Raw genomic sequence first — 25,438 nt, 5'->3', positions numbered from 1 at the left:
TGTGAGAAACAAGATTCTCTGGTCTGATGAACCTCAATTCTAAGCATCATGTTTGAAGGAAACCAGCTCCGCTCATCACCTGCAGAGTACCATCCCAAAAGTAAAGTGTGCTGATAGCAGCCTCATGCTGTGGGGATGTTTTTCAGCAGTAGGGACTGAGGGACTCGTTAAGAGTAGAAGAAACGCTCAGTGCACCAAAATATAGAGATAGCCTTAATGAAAACCCAGTCCAGAGCATTCAGAACCTCAGACTGGGCAGAAGGTTCACCTTCCAACAGGATAATGACCCTAAGTACACAGCAAGAGTGGCTTATAGACAACTGTGTGAATGTCCTTAAGTGGCCCAGCCAGAGCCTGGGATTGAACCCAATCAAATATTTCTGGAGAAACCTGAAAATGTGCATCTGCCCCCATCCAACCTGACAGAGCTTGAGAGGTGAACAGGTGAGGTGAAGAATGGCAGATAATTGCCAAATGATGATGAGCAAAGCTTGTCGCATCAAACAAAAATTTGGTGCTTCAGCTAAATATTTAGTTAAGGGTATGAATACTTATGCAACATTTATCAGTGGACTTGTTTTCGCGTCAGCAGAGCTGTGAGCATTCCAGCACGCAGACCGCATCCACTGCTGACTCAAAAATAACCCTGGATTTGTTACTATAAAAGAATCCATATCTAGTATTTTAATATCCTTATTGATAAATACAACGTTTAAGATCATACATTTGCACAGCAGTCTTTGATTTATGAATTTCTTGAAAATATGAAGTTGTGCATGGCTGTTGCCACATTGCTATGTGGTTGTTAGGGTGTGCCTGTGATGTTTTGGGCCGTTGTTTATTGGCCCAAGTCGATATAAACCACCCACAGCTCTTTAAAATATTCTGTTCCCTGGAGATGGCTTGGTTTCCTCTTTTAATGCAAGTTTTTTTTTTTTTTTGGTCAGTCAAAATTAATATGACCTGATCATGTAGCAGTTTTATTTTAGGTGTTTTTTTTATTATTATTAATACGATACTATTATAGTATTTATTAATATTTTGTATTTTTATATTTCCAGTTTTCATTTTATTTTAGATTGTTTTAGTGATTTTTATGTGCTTGTCATTTTCATTATTGTGGGGTTTTTAGATTTTTATATAGCTTTATTTTTATTTCCGTTTTAGTCATTTCTGTACTTCAACTTAAATTTATTTCAGTTAGCTGCCAAAGCAATCCGGTTTATTATTGTCAACTAAAACTAAAACCATAATAAACATTTCATTAATTGAAATGGGGGAAAAATGCATTAACTGAAATAAAATATAAAAAGTATTTTATTTCAGCTGGCTTCCAAGGCAACATTTTTCATTATAATTTTAAGTTTAAGTAGCAAAAGCTGAATAAATTAAATCTAAAAACTAAAACTACATTAAAAAAAGTCAAACACAACAAAATTACTAAAACGTTAAAATGGAAACAGAAAATATAAAAATGTCTAATTCAAAATATAGAACTATATATTTATAGAAACTATAATAGTATATCAATGAAACTAAAATAACACTAAGAGCAACCCTGATGTGTATATATAATATGTTTGTTATATGATGTTTATATTTTATTCAGTTTCCTTTCAATTATCATAATTTTTTATGGTTTTAGTTAACATTAACAACTCTGCAGCTTAGAAAATGAATTAAGAACACAAGTTATAGGCTATGATGTTTAAGATTAAAGTTTAGAGGTTTGTTTCATTTACTCACCCGAGACCCACAGCAAGGATGTGCGAAAGGACAAGAGAGGGCAGGAAAGCTTTGAGGAATTCTGCTGAGAAGATTCCTCCCTTCTTCATCACACTGGTGTTCCTCATGCTGAGGGTGCTGGAACGCTTCGGGTGCCTCAGCACAAACATCCTACAAACCCATCATTTACCGTGTCATCTGCTTGAACTCGTTAAGATGCTTTTCATGCCAAGATGGTTTATTAACAGCATTTAACTGTATGTTTTCTAAGGTTTTAGGTACTTGGGCGGCAGGTTTTCCGGTCGACTCGACCAGTCCCAGATCCAGTCTGCATTTTTCTTCATCAGGATCTCCACCTCTCTTCTCCTCTCCAAATAGTCTTCCTCTGACTTAAACCAGACCACAGCAAAATTAGGATGGCTAACAGATGACTCATGTTTCTAGTTGTTGATTTCATTGGCCATCTTGTAAAGTCAGATCATTACAGTGATCTTAAAGGTGGGGTAAGCGATTTCTGGTAACCAATTTTGACATTTGAAATCACCAAAACAAACACGCCCCTACCCCAAAAGGGTCTCGCCCATATTTGGATAGCTCCGCCCCACACATACGTACGCAACCCAGGCAACGATTAGTTCTGTGAAACAAAGCAAAACCAATGTTGCACCGTGTCTACACTGGACGCGAGTGACACGGTGTGACAAAATACTATAGAACTCATTATAATCAGTGATGCTGTCTACACCATAGATATATATACTGTACATATCTATGGTCTACACTGGATGCGGCGCGGCACGACACGACAAATCCCCGACAGAAAACTGCTGCTGCGTTCTATTTATGACGTATTGACACAAATTTCAAATGATTTTCAACGTTCGCTTTCTCGCGTCCAGTGTACTAGACCGACTTTAGCTGTTGCGGCACAGAAACGCTGTTATCGAGAAGAAACAAAGCAACCTCGGCGTCCAATCGCTTGAGTTCTTTAGAGATATTTACACGGGTCCTACTTCTTGCCTTATTGCCTTCTTTTGTTCCGCAGACGTTTTCTCTTTAGTTTTTTATCCGCAATCTCTATCTTTCTGTCCGTCCTGTGCTGTGCAGTGCACTGAACGCTCTCTCCTCCACATCATGAGTAGACACGCCCCTTACTGCTGATTGGCTACAAGTTTGCTTTGCTACTCGGCCTGAATCAGTTTTCTAAAGCGTTTTTGAAAAATCACTTACCCCACCTTTAAGTGATCCCACACCCTTTGGCCTATAAATATCCATGACTTTTAATTGACTTTTATTGGAATAATTTTATAGAAGTTTTGGTCCCACCTTCTTTTGGGTGTCTTTAACTACAATGTACTTGCGTTAAAAAAACGTTGTTGAGTACAGTGCACTTACTGTGTTCATGTTGTATTGCAAAACACTTTTGCTACTATTGAGGAGGAATAAGGTTGTGGTTAAGGTAAGGTAGGTTTAAGGGTGGGTCAACAGTATTATTATATTATTACATGATTATATTTTAATGTTAGCACAATGTAAAAACATGTATGGACACAGTAAGTGCATTGTATCAAAACATTTAAATGTTAGTACTAAGATGTTAAAGACATCAATTAATAATACATTAAAGTGGGTCCAAACTCTAGCTGATTAAATATTTTAGATCCATAAAAAAAATTCATATTTCAAATTACTTTGTTTTTATTGTATTCATTCACTTGATTTTTAGGTCAGGAAACCACTATTTAAAATTTCTATTATCTCTATTTCTACTATCTCTAGTTCTAAATTTCTCATTTTTCTTGAGCATGGGAACACTGAATATTACTTTATAAGGAACTGATCTAGTTGCATGAAAGCAGTGGTACACCTGCACTAGTACAATTTAATTGAATCATGACGAGGTTAAAAGTGCTGCTAATATCTACCTGTGAGCTGTTCTTTTCTCCAGAGCTGTGGACCTCGGAGCCCCTGCGCAAGTGCGAAGGAGTCTGAGATCTCGGAGGACTGGAGAGAAAATTGATGCAAGTTTTATTATAACATGCTCATCCTATAAAATGTAACATCTTGTGTGCATCTCAGTGCAGTTCATGCACTAAATTCAAATGTGGTCCTGCTGACCTCTCACATGGCAGGCTTCCTCTTGAGCTGCTCTTGCCTGACTCGTGCTGAGCATCCAGCAGCATCTTCTCCAGGTCTCCGCTTGGGGCAGTGCTAGCAGACTGTTCCTCCGAACCTCCTTTAGGAGTGCTGCCTCCTCCGTTATTAAAATGCAGCTCCACCCAGGAACCTGCAGCAAAAGCCAGATAACGTCTTTGGGTCTTTAGTGTTGCATGAAAGTTTTTATTTTATTTTTTTCAAAAGCTGAATTTCATAATTATGACTTTGCTATGGCAGCAGCATTGCTATTTGTTTTATTTATATATTTAAATATGCAAAAAAAACTGCTCAATGTATTGCAAGCATCACATGTCTTAACCTGTTATGAATATGTTATCGAATGACATTGAAAACTGAGCTGGGCATGAATCAGTGATCATGACACTGCGACCAGATAAACAGAGAACATGCCAGGACTCGAGACTCAACCCAGCAGCCAGAGGAAAATAAACACAGCTCTGACTATAAATAGCTCATGATGGCAAGAAGGTTATTTATTTATTTATGTATTTGCTTCGCTCAGCATCCAATGAAATCAGGCTGTGTGTAAACCCCACCTTTCTCGAGTGATGCGGACTCCTTTCTGCGAATCGGTTCTTTCAGACGGTTCGTTTCAAAGAACCGGTTAAAATGGTTTAGTGATTCTTTGCGTCACTGCGTGGTGTCTTACTTCCAAATGAATTAATTTTTTCTTTTTCATTTTTGTTTACGTAATATTAAAAAGGGTGTTTGCGTTTACAAAAATCAGTACTAAAACTACTTCGTGTACCGCCACAATTCGTTAACATTTTCATTACGTTTGCATTTCTGTTGTTTGGCAAAATACTGCCAAATCAAATCCTTATCTATTCTAGGGTTATGCATTTAAAAAGCGCTACTAATCTGTATATGCACTGTAAGTCGCTTTGGATAAAAGCGTCTGCTAAATGTAAATGTAGTCAGAATCGGTTGTTAATTCGGCTCCTTAAGATTCGGACATGTTCAAAAGAGACGGTTCTGAATCGGATACGTTCGAAAGATTCGGTTCTCCGTTCACTGAGTCGGCAAGTTGCCGAATCGAGAACGGTTCAGTTCGATTCCTAAACGAATCATTCAAGAGATCCGGCTCTAAAGCATGATTGCGTCATTACTGTGCTTTTCTGCCCACACCTGTTTCTTCTTACCATATATTATGCCGTTATATATTAACAAGCCTTGTACAATTATTTAATTTTATGTGAAACCGGAATTTGATGAATGATCGTCATCTAATTTCGTACTGTTGTATCCTAAAAAAAAAAAAAAAAATACATTGTGGTATGATGAATGTGGTTTTGAGTAGAAGCGTGCATAAAAGAACATTAACTCGAGCTGTTTTAATAGCTACATACCCTGAAGGTTTTCCTCGGACACGCTTTGTTTTTCAATCGACATTCCAGCTTCTTTCACCGACAAAACCACCCGCAGAGGATGATTCAGTCCGTCTAAATCCTTAAACAAGAGTCGACACGACACAGAAACGCAGTGTTATCCAGAGGCATGGGTCGCTCCACGCGCCAAACCTAGTGTTATATGTATTCTGCACGTCCTGTAAAGTAAACAGCATATGGATGCATGTGACAGAAGTGGATCGGGATCTTTATTCCATGAATCCTCACAGCTGCGGTGACGCAACATGCGGCTGTGCTATGGATGGAAATACAGGGCAAACAGAATAACAACAATACTGGCACAAGAGACGCCAGATTGTCTGAATCTTCCTCTAGGTTAGTGACCCAACGTCGGTAACGCCAAGGTTCACCGTAGGTTTATTTATTTATTGTTAATACTGTTGCATTCCAAAACACTATATATATATATGTATATATACACAGTGGTGTGAAAAAGTGTTGGCCCCCTTCATGATTTCTTATTTTTTTGCATGTTTGTCACACTTTGTTTCAGATAATTAAACAGTTTGTTTGTTTATTTATTTTTATTTGAAGGGCTCTTAAAAGTGTAAAATGCACAGGAATGTTCAATATACTAACATATATCTCTTTCCAGGTATTACAGACCTTCTTGGATTATTTATAGCACTGCTTGCTGCTGTATTGAGACTGCTACGTCGTCATAAAAATTGCAGGTGGGAGCTATGTTTGGAAATCTTATTTGAAAACAGCATTTTTGCAATTCTGTTTGAAGCACTGCACCTTTAACATCAGTCATGTTATATTTTGTTCTCCCGTCTTAGCTCTCCGTCGCCATCTGTAGGGCTGGAGGATAAATCATGCACTACACTAGGATGATGATGTTGTTCTGCAGTATTATTGAAATCATGCTCAATGATGCAGTTTCTAGCAGCAACCATATGGAAGGAACAGCATGCTATGTGAATCCTGAACCACTTCCAAAATAAACAAGAGCTATGTAACGAGTAGAGTACATGTATGCAGTTGGTTGTTATTTAATGCATAGACAGGATGATGACGTGATGCTGTGGGACTGAGATGCAGTTGCAGTGCATTGACCAGCGGGCGGCCACAATAGCTGTCTTTTCCTCTGTCTCTCCCACAAGGCAACCCAGGATAGAAGCCAGGCTTCACGCATCCCGCAGAACTGCCAGATCCTAGTGTGTATGCATGTGCACCTGCCTGCGCATATGTGTGCGCATGCCACCCTCCCCTCCTCCTTTCTCCCGGCATCATCCCTCGCTCTCCATCAGGGATGGTGAGGGAGTGTTTATGGTAAGTGTGAAGAATCAAATCTCTCTTGCTTCAAAATCTCTCGTCTTACATGCAATAGCTCCCTGCCGCTCCTCCTTTTTTTATGTTATTCCCTCCTGGTGATCTGTATTGCTGAGGATCCAACTGTCTGCGCAGACCACAAGCAGCTCAGTTCTAAAGGGATTCAAGCATCTTCTGCATGGAATTCAGGGCATGACAACATGCATCCCTTGTCGTTTCAGTGCATGTGCTGCAAATCACACGGAATGATGGAGGACCAACAGCTCCCTGGATAAACCCTGCAGACCAAAACAACATCACAACTCAAATCATGCACTTAAGGTGAGTCTCAATCTTTATGCATTGAATTCACTTCTAGCAGGGTGACATCAAGCGTGCGATTACCATATAACGATCCTGTTATCGGCCTGCTGGGATGTTTGTCAGAACTGTCAATGCGAGCCGGTGCAGAAGGGGAGATGTTGATCAAATGATGCTTGTAGCAGCTACAGCCTCGCTTGCGCAGGTTGGAATAACATCCACAGGCTGGTGTCTGCCCACTGGGACATTTGTTGAAATGTTCTCGGAGGGCCATCTGTGATGCGAAGAGGCTCGTTCTGCGTGACATCTATTTTCCTCAAAAGCCTGGCAGAGAAGCACAGCACAGGTTGCATAGGTTGTATTTATGATGCAAGCGAAGGATGATGAAATGTGCATCTTTTTTTGAGAATGCCGTCGTCCGCCTAAGGCAGTGATCCTCAAATCTGACTCGCGAGATCCACTTTCCTGCAGAGTTTAGCTCTAACCCTAATCAAACACACCTGAGTTTGCTAATCAATGTCTCCAGGATCATTAGAAAATCACAGGTAGGTTTGTTTGATTAGGGTTGGAGCTAAACTCTGCAGGAAAGTGGATCTCGCGAGCCAGATTTGAGGATCACTGGCCTCATTGACTTCAGATGGGAGTGTTTGGAAGTTTTGACATGGCAACAAAATATGAATGTACATAGGCACAGATTTATGTTTAAAGCATTGTTTGTGATGCGGATAATTGAAAGAAGGCATAGATATTGACTAGATGTCACTTTCAAAACAAGTTTGTCTACAAACAGGTTGCATGAAATCGATGCAGTTATAATAACATGAGAAATGTGGATGTTATTTTAGCCTCTACAGTAGGTTGTTTTATATAATTGGAGAGGATGCAAATGATAGTAGCATATTTTTTTAAATAGACAAATTAATGATGATGAATATGCTTGCTTAATCTACGCTTATAATTTTGTGCTAGATCAGGAGCCTGTATACATGCTAAATATCCCATAATGTTTAAGATTTCGTGTTATTTTTGTGTCATTTATGTACTATTATAATTTTTGTAAATATTTGAATTTGATTTAATTTTTATATTTTCTGTTTTCACTTCAATTTCTTGATTTTGTTATGTGTTTTTATTATTATTTAAATGCAGTTTTTAATACATTTTAATTAATTGAAATAAAAATAAAAATTGTTGCCATGGCAACTATCTGAAATAAAATTAGTTTTATGTACTATTATAATTTTTGTAAATATTTGAATTTGATTTAATTTTTATATTTTCTGTTTTCACTTCAATTTCTTGATTTTGTTATGTGTTTTTATGTGTTTTTATTATTATTTAAATGCAGTTTTTAATACATTTTAATTAATTGAAATAAAAATAAAAATTGTTGCCATGGCAACTATCTGAAATAAAATTAGTGTTTTTTTATTTATTTTTTATTTTATTTCAAGAAACAGAAAATGTTTTTAGTTAACTAACCCTGTTAAGAGCAGCTAGACATTTTTATAGTTCTTTTTAGAGCATATTGCATAAAGTCTGCTGAGTCACTCTAATTCAGTCAGATTAGACGCTTCAAGTAATCTCACATCCAGAACCTTAAAGAAACAGTTCTCTCAAAAAAATATTATTAGCTTATTAAGGGATCCGGCTGAGGCAGACAGTAATTGAGCTGTACCTCAGAGCTGTCAGTATAGCTGCTGTATGTATGAAAAATGCAGTTATCTTACCCAATGATCCACATAATGCGTTCAGTTCAGCTGGGCAAAGCTGAAGGGTGTCTTTCATCACTTCTAAGTGAGATTATGTTAAAGAATGAGGTTAGAGATGCCTACTTCAGTACAGGATTGCTGTCAGTGTCTATCATACTTTGACAAGTACTACAGAATATTGATGGAAATAAATTGTGTAAACAATTTACACACTTTTTACTCAAAATCATAATAAATATATTGTTTATAAATATATAATTAATTGTTCAGTTAAAAGGCTATAAGTACATTTTGAAACTGGTTATTTAATTTAGATTTAAAAATGGCCAAATATTACCTGAATAATTAATCTGTGTTGATTATGCCATTATGTTGTCTATAACTAGTTCTAATGCTTAATTTAAGCACAATTTGATACTTGTTCAGGATACTTATCTATTAGACTGTATTATTTTTAGTAATGTAACATAGTACAGTTTTTAGCATTAAGTAAGCTAAAATATTATGGTGCTAATTTGAAAAACTACTGATAATTTTCTGTTGAACTGTCAAATGTCAATTAAGTGATGCAGACATTCTATCCACTGCGCTGCTATAATAGGACTACAGTGGAGCCACAAAGTACAAAAGTACAAGAACGACACCGAAGCTCCTCAAGGAAGCCAAGAGCATCCTGGGAAATTGGTGGATTTGATGGAGACACTTGCAAAGTGCATCTCTAATTACACGCTCAATACAAATATGATAAACTGAGTGCTTTCAAAGCAAATGAATTCATTTAATGCTCACATTCTGTATATGTAATTGTACTTTTGTAATTGTAAAAGTTGTTTAAACTTACAGTAGATGCTTTTCCTTCGATCTAAGGAGGTTAGAGATGTTTTCTGCCCTATTTTGTCCTTTTCCGATTATCTGTCATCTACTAGTCAGTTGGCATGCTGCTAGATTCCTCTTGTCTCCAGTGGAGCAGAGAAAAACAATTTCTCTTTCCAGAATCAAGACTGCTAAAACAGCAAGCATATCTTTTTAATAGAAAGCTCTTTTTATTGCTCCGAGTTTGCTAGATCATAGCTCAATAGACTACATCAACTTTGTCTCAGATGTTTCTCCATGGAGGAAGTAAAAGGCAACACTGCCTCGATTGTTGACTATACAGTAAGAGTAGCCAGGAGCTCAGATCATTTGGTGTAGTTTGATTAGAAATGTTTGAATGCACATTGAGATCTTTTGATTTTTGATTTCGATCTTGACCAATTTGAGCATGGTTTGAGACATTGCGCTCTCTTCTGATACTATAGAGTAGATGAGAGATTACTGGGGCCTTTTTCTCAGGAGAAAAAATGAGAAGCAGGAGACTTTGGCTCCATTTGCTCTTCACTTAATCTCATTTCTGTCAATTGAGATGTGATTTCAGATCATTTATTGATAAAACTGGAGACAGGTAGTCTCAGAAAATTACAAAAGAGTAAGACGCCAGGTACTCAAATGGAGTTAAACACTTGAAAAAAGACAATTCCAATTAATACGTTATCTGATGTTTATAGAAGAGATAAAACTCACTATTATAATGAGGGACTTTTATCATTAATTAACCAATGATCATTTAAATGAAGGAATTAACTAATCAGTGCTGTCCAACAGAGATTAGTATGGAAGCCTGTTACCACCACTGAATAAAAAAAAAAAGGTTATTGCGACTTTTTATCTCACAATTCTGACTTTCACAAAATTGTGAGACTTTTTTTTTTCTTGCAATTGTGAGTTTATTTAGAATTGCGAGATATAAACTTTATAACACGCAATTGTGAGTTAAATCAGAATTCCGAGAAATAAAGTCAGAATTGCGAGATATAAACTCACAACTGCGAGAAAAAATGTCAGAATTTCAAGAGAGAAAAAGGCAGAATTGTGAGAAAAAAGTCAGAATTGCGAGTTTTGTTCTCACAATTGTGACTTTATCTCGTAATTCTGACTTTATAACTCGCAATTGTGAGTTTATATCACGCAATTGTGAGTTTATATCTCACAATTTTGTGAAAGTCAGAATTGTGAGATAAAAAAAAGTCAGAATTGCGAGATATAAACTCGCATTTGCGAGAAAAAAAGTCAGAATTGCGAGGAAAAAAAAAGTCAGAATTGCGAGATATAAACTCGCAATTTTGTGAAAGTCAGAATTGTGAGATAAAAAGGCAGAATTGCGAGAAAAAAGGCAGAATTGCGAGTTTTGTTCTCACAATTGTGACTTTATCTCGCAATTCTGACTTTATAACTCGCAATTGTGAGTTTATATCACGCAATTGTGAGTTTATATCTTTATATCTTATATCTCTCTCTAAACTCGCAATTGCGAGAAAAAAGTCAGAATTGCGAGGAAAAAAAAGTCAGAATTGCGAGAAAAAAAGTCAGAATTGCGAGAAAAAAGTCAGAATTGCGAGTTTTGTTCTCACAATTGTGACTTTATCTCGCAATTCTGACTTTATAACTCGCAATTGTGAGTTTACATCACGCTATTCTGAGAAAAAAAGTCAGAAATGTGAGGTTGTATCTCGCAATTCTGACTTTATATCTCGCAATTCTGACTTTGTATTTCACAATTGTGAGTTTATATCACGTTTATATCGTGTGTTCACGACAGTATCATGATGCGAGCGTGTGGCGGCGCCAGCGCCCAGATCTGGGTCAGCGCCGCCACATGCTCGCGTCATGATACTGTCATGAACATGCGTCCAAAGTGACACAGTAGAGACAAAAATGTGGAATAAAGTCGTTATTTTTGTTTTCTTTGCGCAAAAAAGTATTCTCGTAGCTTTGTAACTTTACAGTTGAACCACTGATGTCACACGGACTACTTTGTCGATCATCTCGGTACTTTTCTGGACCTTGAACGTGGTAGTTACCTTGCTGTCTATGGGAGGGTCAGAGAGCCCTCAGATTTCATCAAAAATATCTTAAATTGTGTTCCGAAGATGAACGAAGGTCTTACGGGTTTCGAACTAACCCTTTAAGGTGAACCTTATGTTTGTGAAACTGTTTTTGACTGGTCAGGATATGAAAGAGAAAGGTTTTACATTACAATTCAATTTCACATGGTAAGCAAGGCAATGAAGTTAAGAATATATTATGACCCGTTTGAGCGCCACAAAATGTTGCCACATCTTACTGCACCTCAGATAAGGGGGAACATCTCTAAAGTAGTAAATTAGCTCTATTGGTGGAAATAACTATAACACTGTTGAGACTAATACCACTATCTAGAGAGCAATGGCTACAGAAAAATATTTACACAATATTTGTTCAGAAAATATGTCATAAAAAAATTATAATGAGTGTATTCAAGGGATTTTTTTTCTCTTCATAAATTCTTTTTCATCTGGCAGAGAACAGACCCTCATTTAAAGTTCAGCTCATGAGTCTCTGTTTTCTGAGCTGTGAGCTTTTGACTTGATCAATAAATAGCACTAATACCGTTTTCTCTTTTAAAGTCAACATGAAACTCAGTTTGCAACCCATTTTTCTTCCATATTCCTACGCTTTTAACTATCTAAAAGTGATAGCGCTGCACACCAGAAGCAAGCCATGAAATCAGCTGCAGGTTCATTGCAAGGGCAGAGCAACCCATGACATTTGAATAAAATATATTCTTTATTATTATTATTTTGAATAATGTGCATGGATTAATTGTTCCAGGAATGTGCAAACAGTAAATTGATCTTTTTTGATTTTATGATGACTTTAAACTATAGGAAGATACACAGTTAGCGAGATTAGAATAGAATTAGAATAGAGTAGAATAGCTGTTTACTCACTAATATAAAGGTGTCATTTATTATTATTTTTTTGGATGAAAGTTATCATATCATAAAAGTTGTATTGTGTTGATTTTAAGCCTGATGACCTCAAATCCTGTATGCAATCAAATGTTTTGTGGCATTTAGTAAATTTTTGTTTAGTGCAGTGCTTAAAGATGACAAAATCAGTTTTTTAGTAGAATGGATAATTAAGTGTTTTTATTCTAGAAAATTTAAAAAAGAAAGAAATACTGCATGCGCGGTCCAAACTTCCTGTTTTAATTGGAAATTGGTCAGCAACAGAAAAGAATATTGCATGGGCTTTTTAATATGTGTTTCAAGCTAATTTGCTTTTAGTGAAACTATAATTGTTCTGCGTCTCGGTGAGCTTCATAAATACTCATTTCCTTGTGAACTGCAGGTGGGCGGAAAGATGTAGCTGAGGAACAAACGGAAACCAATCTTGACCGTTCACGAACTCAGGTCATCCCTGAAAGGGGCGTGGCCTGTGGAGTACCGCACAACATGTCCAAGAAACCCCCCAGTGGGCGGCCCAAAGGGGAACGGCCTGATGCCATGGCAGCACTGCAGGCAGCCAATGAGGAGCTGAGGGCCAAACTCACTGAAATCCAAATAGAACTTCAGCAAGAGAAAACCAAGGTTAGAATCTAGACTAATTGTTTGTGTACCGGAATACATGCGAAAGTGTTCTGACTCCATTTCAGATGTATTATTTTGTTTCTGTATTATAGTTTGACTACATTCAGTCTGGAAATAGCTTCTCAGTTGCAATATTGCTTTTAATGTTGACCTCATTTCCTTCTGTATATTTGAAAGATTTATTTTCTCTATAGATTTCAGTCTCTTTGTTGTCACATCATCTGCTTATGTCACTACGATTGTGAATAAAGACTCTCTTTCTCTCTCTCTCTCTCTCTCTCTCTCTCTCTCTCTCTCTATATATATATATACCTCTTATGTTTTATGGATTGAGCTCATTTTGTTTAAGTGGCTGCGTTGCTCCATCATGTGTGTTCTGTTAGCTGCTTTATGGCTTCATTAGCACTGGGAAACAGAGTTAAATGAGGGTGAAACAAACTATAGGCATTCTGTCAAAGCAGGTTCAATGTCAGGCTAGCTTGTGACTGACAGCAGGTCAGGGGGAAATGATTTAGCTTAGTCCGTTACATCTGTGTCTTTTTGATCTCAAGGGTGAAGTTGGTCTTTAAGAGGCATGAGAGTATCCAAACCATCCATTTCATGGCCTGATGATTGACAGATGGGTGTGAACCTCTGTTCACTGTCTTATGAACACCTCATTTGATTTGATCGAGGTTGAACACAACTCACTAATGTCTCAGTTGTTCTGTTTTGACATTGTACTGAAGACATTCTCGGAGATGAAATACTAATTTACTAGGTTAAACCTGTGATCTAAGGAATTTCCTACATGGAAAAGACACAATGTAATTCAGAATGCGATTAAAAATAGATTGTAAAACCATTTAAAGTCCAGTGGGGTTCACATCTTGGGAAAATTGTCTTTTGTCGTAGGCTTTTGAAACTTAGACTGAAAATGGCTACACTTTTTTAATGCCAGTTCAGCCTGTAATAGAGCAAATAAACAGCTTGTTCATGTACTCTTTCATTCTTTCTTGTCTCTTCCTTAAAGAAAAAAATCGGCAATCGGTATCAGAATCAGCCCATTTGCTTACAATTGGAATTGTCCATGAAAAATCATGATTGGTGCATCTGTAGTTTTTGTAGATAGCCTACTGGTTAGTTTCCTCAAACAGTCATAACTTTGACTGACTATTAACAGCAAGCCAAGAGCGAGTGAGTACACTGGTCCACTTAAACTGGTATACACACGCATGAACACACACAGTGTTAGTGTGTACCTGGTATTCCCTACGTTATGGGGTCCAAGTGTGTGTGCGCGCATGTGTATGTTTGATTGTGCATGAGTGTGTGTTTTGGACACATTAATGAGGAAAAAAAAATAACTTAAATGATTTTAGCAAATGGCTGCAATATAACAAAGAGTGAAAAATGTAAGGGGGTCTGAATACTTTCCGTACCCACTGTATATATGGACGTTTGGACCCAAAAATTCCAGAATTTTTTTTGTTTTGTTTTTACAAAAAATTTCTGTCAATTAAATACTTTTCTTTTGAAATTATTCATCAAATAATCCTGAAGAATGCTGCTTAATATCCACAAAACTATCAAGCACCATAGCTGATTTAAAAAAAAATTCTTGTGCAGCAAATCAGCATATTAGAATGATTTCTGAAGGATTGTGTGACACTGAAGCCCGGCGTAATGATGCTGAAAATTCAGCTTTGCATCACAGGAATAAATTACATTTGAAAATATATTCAAATAGAAAACAGTTATTTTAAATTGCAATAATATTTCACAATATTGCTGTCCTTGCTCTATTCTTAATCAAATAAATGCAGCTTTGGTGAGCATTAGAGACTTCTTTCAAAAACTTTAAAAAAATCTTACCAACCCCAAACCTTTGAATGTTAGTATAATTATTTTTAATTGAATTTCCTGCTTAAATTTCTGTTTTAATTTATATAGATGTGATACATTTGGTCACACCTCACACCCCTATCCTGCACATAGGTGTGTTTTTTCGTGTCCGCTCTTTGTATGTGTGTGTGTACATTCTGCAGTGGCTCTCAAGATCAATACACGCATCTCAGGGTGAAAACAAATGACAGTGAGGTTCTGCAGGCAAGGACACTAGAAAGTACCGATGGCCACCAACGAGCGTTCATGCTCAGAAAGGATTCTGTACTGTACATTTAAACATCACACAGGATATTAATGTACCAACCCTTCTGCTTGACCCTTTCACAATCGTTTAAAACAGTCTCAGGGGACACCATTATTACTCTAATTAATCATCATAATGTCGGCCACAGTTATAATAATGCTACCATTAAGAAAATGTCGGACTGTTTTTAATAAGTGCTATCAGACAATGTATAGCGGATAGAATGTTCAATTATCTCACAGTGAAAATGAGGTTCAATTATCTCACAGTGGTCACTGTGTGTGTGTGTGTGTGTGTGTGTGTGTGTGGGTGTGATGTGCTGGAGATTATTATATTAGCAAGCTTTGCATTATGTGTGTGTGTGTGTGTGTGTGTGTGTGTGTGTGTGTGTGTGTGTGTGTGTGTGTGTGTGTGTGGGTGTGTGTGTGTGGGTGTGATGTGTTGTCCTTGGTTATATTCAGGACTTCTATCTGATTCTCCTTGCTGATGCAGTACGATCTTTGATTTATATGCAAAGTGTAAATGATCTGGATTAATGTGTTTCCCTTTGCACATCCTTCAGCAGGTGAGAGAGTTTTATTTTAATATTCTGACCCTTGTACTGCAGAACTGGAAAAACACTCTTAACAGGCCAATTACTGCCAGTGCCGAAAGTCAAACACACTGCTGTACCTTGTTTTCTGTAAAATTGCTTTTCTGATTGCAGGAACATGAAATGCAATGTTCAGGAGCGATTCAGGCCATCGGTATTGTGGAGACGGGGAGAAAGAGAGACGGAATTGATTCATTATAATTTGTGATAAACAAAGAGTGTTTTGTGTTTCAGTGTTGAGCTCTGCGGGGAACTAAATTCAGCAGGCTAGATTTTGTTAAATAGCCAAAAGCGAATCTTGAACTCTGCCCTGCCTGTGAATGACTGATGTCTGTGAGAATCATGTTAGACTAACCTGGAGAGAACAGCACACGGTTATGACTGTTAAGAAATGATTTTAAACCAATAGTTCAGCCATAAATAAAAATGTCAGTATTTACTTACCCTCATGTCGTACCAAACACTTTCTTGTTTCCACAGAACACAAAATGAGATTTTTGAAGGCTGTTTCCATGCTTTTTTCCATGTTATTGCAATGAATGAGGACTGAAGTCTTAAAGCTTCAAAATGAAAGTTCAGCAGTGATGTCCAATTTGGGAACAAATCATTCTTGTGAGTCAGATCTTTTCAGTGAGTCAGTTAACCTGATTCACAAAGCCTCATATTATGATTCATTCATGGATCAGATCCACTTCTCAAGTTCAACTCACTGAATCAATGAATCATCAACAAGATTTTCAGTCAATAACTCTTTAAATTATGATCTCAAAGCTTGAAATATAGCACAAAATTAGTAGTTTAGACTAGTTTTATGGTGCTTTTGTGTCTTTTTATGAATCTTTAAAACACCATTCATTGTTATGAAAAGATGGACCAGAACAATCTTCAAAATTTCTCAATTTGTGAGTCATATGAGTTTGAAATGACATGCAGATGAGTAAAACTAATGACAGACTTTTCATTTATAGGTAAACATTGTTATTTTAGTATTACTTACATACAATTGTAGTTTTTGTTAATATTTTGAATTAGCTTTTGTTTGTATATTTTCAGTTTTCATTTTATTTTTGGTAAAAAAAAAAAAAGTAATTTATGTGCTTTTGTCATGTTTATTCGTTTTTGTTTATATATATATATATATATATATATATAACAAATTTAATTTTTACTTATTTTTAAGTTTTAATACTTCCATATTAGTTTTAGTGCTCCATCTTAAATTTAAGTTACCATTCCTAAGTTTTTCATCTTATATTTATATATATTTTTCTTGTTTTTATATTTTATTTCAGCCTTATTTCAGTGAACAAAAATGTTTTTAATAGTTTTAGTCAGCAATAATAACCCTGACTATCCCTTTAAGATGTTATAAGATGCAATTCAATTTAAGTGCCCTTATATAAACGCCACGCTTTACCACTGTCAGGCACAAAATTATTTTTTAACCTTAGCATGTGATTCAGAGATGAACTGTGACCGTACAGGCTAGTTCTCAGGCCGTCATCATGCACACCCATGAAAATGAAGATCTGGTCTTGGTGAGCGCAGTGACAGCGCAGCACTGTGTGAGAGAACTGTCAGATCCACATAGATGTGCTGTCAGACTGCTGCTAGCAGCATGCATCAATACAGCTATTGTGATGGGCTTCCTTAGACTGACAGTAAGAGGGGACATAGGAGCTGTCTCTACTGTTGTTAGGCCTGAATGAACAATACTCTTCATGTATGATGGAAAGAGACTGTGCTGTTGTCTCACACGGCATGTCTCCATCTGTAAATACTCCTAGGTTTGTGCTACTGCTTGGTGGAGTGGAGCAGAAAGGAGAGGTTTGGTGGGGGTTTTGAGGCATGGATTGCTATTATGAATGAGAAATATACTTTGCTTGACCCTATAATTTAATACCATTTTTTTCTTGTGAAGTCCACTTGTAACACTGTCCTGCATCATATTTGCTAAATGAAATCCAATACTTGTTTCTTGCTAATTTTGGGATGCTGATTCCAAAAATAGTAGCTGTTTTGCTGTAGCACTTCATACTTTTCCACAAAATATGTATTGCATTTCGATTTGCATTACTTTCGACAACCATTTGTAAGGTGTTGTTTTAAGTCTTGCTTTTATACTTCAAGCACTAGAAAAATGTTTTGTTCAATTCCTAGCCAGTTCAAATTCACATGTATAGATGATTAAGAAGACACTATTTTATGCCTGATCCTGATTTCAAGATTAGCATTATTAAAAAAAGGGGGGGGGGGTGATTGATTGATTGATAATTCATTCATTCACAGGTTAGGTCTGACATGCCAACAAATAATGTTTGTCCTTTTATTATTATTGTTATTATTATTTAAAACCAGTTTTGAAAAAAGTACTTCTTCTTGTTTTCTACCACAATGTTATTAGGTAAAAAATAAATGTATTGATTTGAGTCAATATTTAAAACATGTTATTGCTAATGTGTCACTAGTGTTACAATCTTTGCTTTACTCATGAAATAAAATAAAATTACACAAAATATAATTTATTTTTATAATTAGTAAGAATAGCATGGTGTTAAATACCTACCATAAAAATTAATTCAGACTTTTGAATACATACTTTGTAAGTCAGAAAATAACTACAATTTGAAAATGAATCTAAATTATTTTCTGTCGTTATTGAAGTTATGCCACAAATGCTGCCAATTGCGCCCTGAGCTGCTACTGAACCCTGAACATTAATTTAAGGTCACGCATGGCTAATGGCATCTCACATCCTCCAGCACTGCTGAATCTCACTGGACTCTAAACCTCATCTCCGCATTCTCTTATGCTGCATTAAAATGCAAACTCCCTGTAGGCCTAAAATCACTTCTCTTTGCTGTTTTATTCCTTTGAAAACAGGCGAAAGTGTCCAGTGACCGTCTGACCCAGTTCTGGTCCAGGGTGGTGTGGTGTCAGCCATATAATTACACCTCAGGGTTACTGCCTCCATCTGGCTGTCGGCGATCAGAGTTAGATTTATAAAAGGCAGTGGAGCAGAGACTTTTACTTTCAAGAAATTCCATCAGACTCCAACCTTACGTGGTGTTTGCTATGGCAGGCATCTAAATTCTTGTTGTTTATTGGGTTAGGAAAGTATTCAGCATAAGTATTCAAATTGTCCTCAGTTTGTGCTACGGACAGGAATGATCCCTAAAATCATGTGGCTTGTGAAGGAAAGGGGATCAAAGTGGTCAGATTTACAATTTTATGTTTAGGAGAGCAATAGTTTTATAAGTGTAGGGCCTAAAAATGGGGTATTCTTAGCTTTAAATATAGTTTCCTCCAGTGTCTCTGTTTTGTGACTGCATTTCAAGATGGCATGTCTTTGTTCTGTTACTAGTGTTGTCTATTGCGTGCCTGTGGCAGCATGTGTCAGAACAGAGGACATGTCCTGATGTAATCCCGTGTAGGGGTCATGTCCTGACACAATAACTCTCCTATTTTTAGGACACGCTCAATATATTCTGCAGTGCACTCAACTGCTGTAGTGCCGTGTTGCTTTGCATTGTTTCCAAGTATTTTTATTCCATTGTTTGTTTGTTTTTAGAATACTACACATAAAATATCCTTTCAACTTTGCAAATATCATTAAAATATGTAAAATATACATTGATATATTCAGTTGTGCACATAAGTTTACATACCCCTTGCAGAATATGCAAAATCATTTGAACAAAATAAGAGGGTTATTTTTTTTATTTAGTACTGTCTTGAATCTATTTCACATAACAGATGTTTATATATACTCCACAAGACAAAATAATAACTGAATTTGTAAAAAAATGACCCCGTTCAAAAGTGTACATACCCTTAAATCTTAATACTGTGTGTCATTTCCTGGATGATCCATGACTGTTTTTCTGTTTTGTGATAGTTGTTCATGAGTCCCTTGTTTGTCCTGAACAGTTCAACTGCCTGCTGTTCTTCAGAAAAATCCTCCAGCTCCTGCACATTCTTTGGTTTTCCAGCATCTTCTGCATATTTGACCGCTTTCCAGCAGTGACTGCATGATTTTGAGATCCATCTTTTCAAACTGAGGACAACTGAGGGACTCGTACATAACAATTGCAAAAGGTCAAAACATTTACTGATGCTCAAGAAGGCAACACGATGCATTAAGCCGGGGGTGTAAACTTTTGGAATTGGATGATCAGGGTAAATTGTCCTTATGTTGTCTTCTGGGAAACATGTATGCATTTATGTAGCTTCTGAAGTGCAGTACTAAATGAAAAAAAATATGATCTTTAATCAAAATAAGAAAAATTGACACATCATCATCCTGTTGCGGCTCTTAATGCATTGTGTTGCCTTCTTGAGCATGAGTAAATGTTTTCACCTTTTGTAATTGTTTTGTATGAGTCCCTCAATTGTCCTCAGTTGGAAAAGATGGATCTCAAAATCATGCAGTCACTGCTGGAAAGCGGTCAAATATGCAGAAGATGCTGGAAAACCAAAAAATATGCAGGAGCTGGAGGACTTTTCTGAAGAACAGCAGGCAGTTGAACTGTTCAGGACAAACAAGGGACTCGTGAACAACTATCACAAAGCATAAAAACAGTCATTTTTCTTATTCAGTTATTATTTTGTCTTGTGGAGTATATATAAACATCCGTTATGTGAAATAGCTTATTCAAGACAGTACTAAATAAAAAATAACATGCAATTATCATGATCCCTCTTATTTTGTGAAAATGATTAACATTTTGCATAGTCTTCAAGGGGTATGTAAACTTATGAGCACAACTGTATACATTGTTTAATTCCATCTGTTTTAAATAGTAAAGTTTACATCTCTTTCCTCAGGTCAGTAAGCTGGAAAGGGATAAGTCTCAGGAGGTCCGTCATGAGCAGCACAAGTCCACTGTGGTGGTGACTGAGTTAAAAGCCAAACTACGTGAGGAGAAACTTCGGGAGCTCCACAGTGTTCGGGAAACACTCCTACGTCAGCACGAATCTGAACTGGTGCGGGTCATTAAGATCAAAGACGGAGAGATCCAGAGACTCCAGGCGCTCGTCAGTGCCCTCCGAGATGGATCCACCGATAAGGTACCATTGGAATGGAAATTAAATAATCCATTTTATGTGTTCTAAATGATCACAATACTCCAAAAATAAAAATATAATTATGAAGATAAAATAAAACCATACATTATGAATATAATATTTATTATTGTAGTTATTATTATTGTGATTAGTGTTGTCAAAAGACCCGGTACTTCGTTACCAAGTCGGTACTAAAAAAAATGAAAATGTTACAGTACCAGGTTTTTTTTAAGTACCGGTGGTACCGAGTACCCGGTCAACCCGGTTCTTGATGCGCTATCCGAAAGGTGCGCAGATGCGCTCTCTTCATAAAAGCACTGAGACGTGGCGACATCAAAAGGAGGAAACACACCAAACTAACAAAATACTTTAAAGACACCCAGATCAAATGAAAAATTTCAAGCAGGTAAGTTTTATTTTAATTTTTAATATTTAGATCAGTGTTTCCCATACATTGATTTATTTGTGGCGGCCCGCCACAATATCAAAACTGACCGCCACAAATAGATTTTCCAAAAGGCTTTGACTTCGCTGAATCAGAGTATGTGAGCGGAGTGGAGCGGCAACAATTTCCCCTCCGCGCTCCAAGCATTCAATAATCACTCTGCTCCAGCTCCGAGTTCACCATTTCCCGCTCCCGCCCCACTCCTCGCGCCACTGATCAGAAACACCACTCCGCCTTTGCTTCGCGGCTAATTTATTTCACTATGCTTGAAAAATCTAAGTTCTGTTCAGAAATTATATTAAACAAAATATAAATGCATAATACAAGAAGAATAGTTTTAACATGGTTTATTGGAATACTACAATTAGCCCAAGTCCATATTAAATGACTGCTTAACTCACTTAGCTTACTTGTCTGTGCAACGTCTCTACTATGGTGAAGCTGAGGGTAGTTACTTCAGAAACAGAAAGAATATGCTGTGACTTTTCCGTTTTTAAGCTGATAAATCACAGGACAGCGTTGACCAAATTTTCTTCATTCCTGAATGTATGTGCGCGATCTGTACGTTATGTGCGAGCTTGTGTGTTCTGTCTGTGTGTAGCAATGTAGCAGCACATTAGTTTAGAGCGGAGATTAACAAACTGTACAATTTACAACACGCTTTAACCTCCTGCACTCGTCCATCGCCATTTTAACCTTCATATGTGATCCACAAATCTGTCAAGCTAACTAATTATGTTTAATGCGCGAGTTGGCATAATTTGTCCTCGTGACGGGGCGGTAGCAGAGCGTTCTTGGAGCAAGTGAAAACCTCAACACTCCGACTTTCAAAAAATCCACTCCTGGCTCCAGGAAAAATCATGCCACTCCACTCCTCGCTCCGCCCCCACTCCGCTCCGCTCACATACTCTGCGCTGAATAAACATGAGCACTGCACGTGTCAAAGTCGAAACCCGGTGCAGGTGTTTTTATATCACTGTATTTCTGAAGGAAACCGACTGTCTTCAGAGAATTATGGATGTCATTTTCATTTCATCTTGCATGTAATGTCTGATAAAGCAGCGTTTGTGAGCGGAGCGCTGCTTTGTGTATAGTCCTTACTGGGGAAACCTCGATCTCTCCTGCTTTACAAGCGCCTCCTGCTGGCAGAGAATGAATTTGCATATATATGCCGCCACAAATAGAGTGTAAGTCTGTGGGAAACACAGCTTCTGTTATGAATATTATTCATATATGTACGATCAAGTATGAAGGAGCATTTTAGTTATTTTTACTGTCATCATTCAAATCTGCAAAAAGTTCCGCTATCTCTCCTGCTTTACAAGCGCCTCCTGCTGGCAGAGAATGAATTTGCATATATATGCCGCCACAAATAGAGTGTAAGTCTGTGGGAAACACAGCTTCTGTTATGAATATTATTCAATATTTTAATTTGAATGTCGGATTGAAATGAACGCTGTTATTAGAATAGTTCATCGTTAGCATAAGCGCGGCTAACGCTAATATAATGAGCATTAGAATTAAGTTTCTTTAGGCCTGTTTAATGCTCCTATAACTTTTATTAGGGTAAAAAAAACATTGATGATATTTACTATTTTTATACACCAGAGGCTTTTAAATGAATTGTGAATCTAAAATATGTGTGTTAGAGAATGTACAAATGGTTAACATCGTTTGTGTCATATCAGTAAGAAAAGCAGTTCTGGGCTTTTTTTTTAAGCTAACTTAGTTGTTATTCTTGGCTTTCAAAAGCCCTTTAAAATTAAATATGTACACAGTTTGAATTAAATGAAAGTATAGTCAAATTTTTTAATTAGCATGTTTTTGTGTTTTGCTTTGGTACCGAAATTGGTACCGAGAACCGTGGATTTTCACTGGAATTGGTACCGAATACTGAAATTTTGTACCGTGACAACACTAATTGTTATTGTATAATAATTACACAATTTGGTCACACCAATTATTGAACATAATTCTCTGATAAATATGTTGTCTCTGCCGCCACAGGTGAAGTCTGCACTGATGGCGGAGGCGCGAGAGGAGTGCAGGAGGAGTTTCGAAGGGGAGCGCATGCGACTGCTGCAGGAGATCTCCGAGCTCAAGGCGGTGAAAAGGCAGATGGAGGAGGCGTTAAACGTGGCTGTGCAAGCCGACAAGATCAAAGCCGCCGAGATCCGCAGCGTCTACCATCTCCACCAGGAGGAAATCAACCGCATCAAGAGAGAGTGTGAAAGAGAGATCCGCAGACTGGTGCGTAATACAGTTTAGAACATGCACTATTAATCAGTGACTTCATCTGTCAGTACATCGGTCTAAATAAATACCCTTAGCTCTATATATATATATATATATATATATATATATATATATATATATTCATTCATTCATTCGTTCATTCGTTCGTGGCAGCTGATAATTAAAGCTGCTCAGGTTGAACAGAACACTTACCCCAGGTTTCTCCATAGGGACTGTCTGTTCCATTAATGTGCTGAATGAAAATCTTTTGTTAACTTGCAAAGCTTCACGCGGTTTACACAGGAAAACCTCACTCATGGGTGTTGCCATGATGGAAACATTTCTGGAAACTTTCCTCTTAGTCAGTCATTTAATTTGATGAATGGAATTATTCATTTTCATTTATTTAGCAATAATTCACATAATTACAACACACTTCTGTAAGAATTCAAATTTCTGTACAAGTTTCATTCAAATTCAAATCAGTTGTTTGAAGTCCCGCCCCTTGCTTGTTAAGCCCCACCCACTTTGACTTTTTTTTCCTCTCACTTAGACCAGCTTTATAAACCATCCCATTGGAATAAACTACAGAGTTTTAATGCAATTCATAATTTTCAGTCAAATATGTTTATAAAGTGTTTGGATATTATTCTTGTGTAGGCTGGAATGAATTGTGACACTGCGACACATTTGATCTTTTTTCTTTAAATAAATAGTTAAATTATGCAGTAAATTGATTTAAAAACAGCAGACACTGCAAATCTGAATCAAACAAACACAATGTATTTACCTTGGAGCAAATGTGGGTGTTTTTACTTATGTTGAAACTGAGTATAATTCCCTGCCATGCACTGTGTATTATTTAAAAAAATAAAAGTTTATACAAGTGGGGGAAAAAATATTGTTTATATTCTCTTTGGGGAAAATTGTCTGGGTACAAGTGCCCTAGTACTGTATCTTTGGATAATTTCTGTAAAAATCCATTCGAAAAATGATCTGAAAACACAAGATTTCCATAGAACGGCAACAGTTGCTAAGGTAGTATTGGCTAGTAATGTTTCTAAGGCGGTGCTTAAAGTAAAGACTTTCTCTCCAAATACCCCACTAAAGCTTCAAGGTTTTATATCTGTTGGTTCACATTTTATTTTTAGTCGTATGCGTGTGTATCTCAAAATGGCAGTGTGTGTGTGTGTGTCCTCGTGTACTACACTTAAAGTGAAGCTGCTTTCTTCCCTTCAGAGCCTCTCTTGTTCTGGGCGTTTTGCCATCCGTTTTTTTCCTGGAGTATGAACATCTCTGTATCTCTGCAGTCAGTGGCCGCTGATATCGATCGCTCTTGTGTGGCTGAGCGTTGACTCTATATCTCTTCAGGACTAAATGCAAGAAATACTTCAGGGTTGAGGCAGGACTCTGTATGATATGTATAGTAGAGGAGCAGATTGATGGAAAAGATGCAGGACGTTTCACTATTTTCTGAGAAGTATATATATTTAGGGCTGTGTATATGGTAGATATATTTGCGTGGCTATTAGTAAGTTTATGTTTTTACATGACAGAGCAACAAAACATTGAGTAATGCTTTTGTACATCTTTTGTTATAAATAACCTGATGTTTTGGTTTTCAAGAAAATAATCAAATTAAAAGAAACCATTTAAGTTACTGGAAAATTGTGCAAATTATTATTTTTTTAAATATATATTTTTAACATTTTAAAAAATCTGTCTGTCTGTTAGTATATAGTGCCATATGAAAAAAAAGTTATGTTTTTTTTATTATTATTATTAGGTATGGTACTATTGCAGCTACATTATAAATTAATATATTGTTGTTAGTTCCATTTAAATAAATGGAAAAGTATGCAACTTATTATCATTATTTATTTTCATTTAAATTTAAAATATTATATATATATATATATAT

General features: G+C 36.7%; 2 protein-coding genes across 2 annotated transcripts in view; one reads left to right on the top strand and one right to left on the bottom strand.

Moving 5' to 3' along the window:
* Positions 1-5,651, bottom strand: part of LOC107553688 (BCL2/adenovirus E1B 19 kDa protein-interacting protein 3-like) — an 8,804-nt gene extending 3,153 nt beyond the window's left edge. Inside the window, exons 1-5 of the mRNA XM_016235983.1 lie at positions 5,253-5,651; positions 3,844-4,012; positions 3,651-3,729; positions 2,008-2,114; positions 1,747-1,896 (exon numbers count right to left, since the gene is read on the bottom strand). Coding sequence (XP_016091469.1) covers positions 1,747-1,896; positions 2,008-2,114; positions 3,651-3,729; positions 3,844-4,012; positions 5,253-5,295 — 548 coding nt within the window. The 5' untranslated portion in view covers positions 5,296-5,651. The remainder of the gene's footprint in view (positions 1-1,746; positions 1,897-2,007; positions 2,115-3,650; positions 3,730-3,843; positions 4,013-5,252) is intronic.
* A 946-nt stretch (positions 5,652-6,597) lies between these two features.
* LOC107553687 (janus kinase and microtubule-interacting protein 3-like) lies at positions 6,598-23,550 on the top strand. The gene is made up of 4 exons (XM_016235982.1): positions 6,598-6,908; positions 12,809-13,047; positions 20,598-20,840; positions 23,290-23,550. The coding sequence occupies exons 2-4, from the start codon at positions 12,913-12,915 to the stop codon at positions 23,548-23,550; spliced, it is 639 nt and encodes a 212-aa protein (XP_016091468.1). The 5' UTR covers positions 6,598-6,908; positions 12,809-12,912.
* Positions 23,551-25,438: the final 1,888 nt, after the last annotated feature.

The sequence above is a fragment of the Sinocyclocheilus grahami genome, unplaced genomic scaffold (genome assembly GCF_001515645.1).
Source record: "Sinocyclocheilus grahami isolate Dianchi unplaced genomic scaffold, SAMN03320097.WGS_v1.1 scaffold477.1, whole genome shotgun sequence".
NCBI lineage: Eukaryota > Metazoa > Chordata > Actinopteri > Cypriniformes > Cyprinidae > Sinocyclocheilus > Sinocyclocheilus grahami.
Note: the sequence above shows the minus strand (reverse complement) of the source record. Positions and strands in the feature narration are given on the sequence as shown.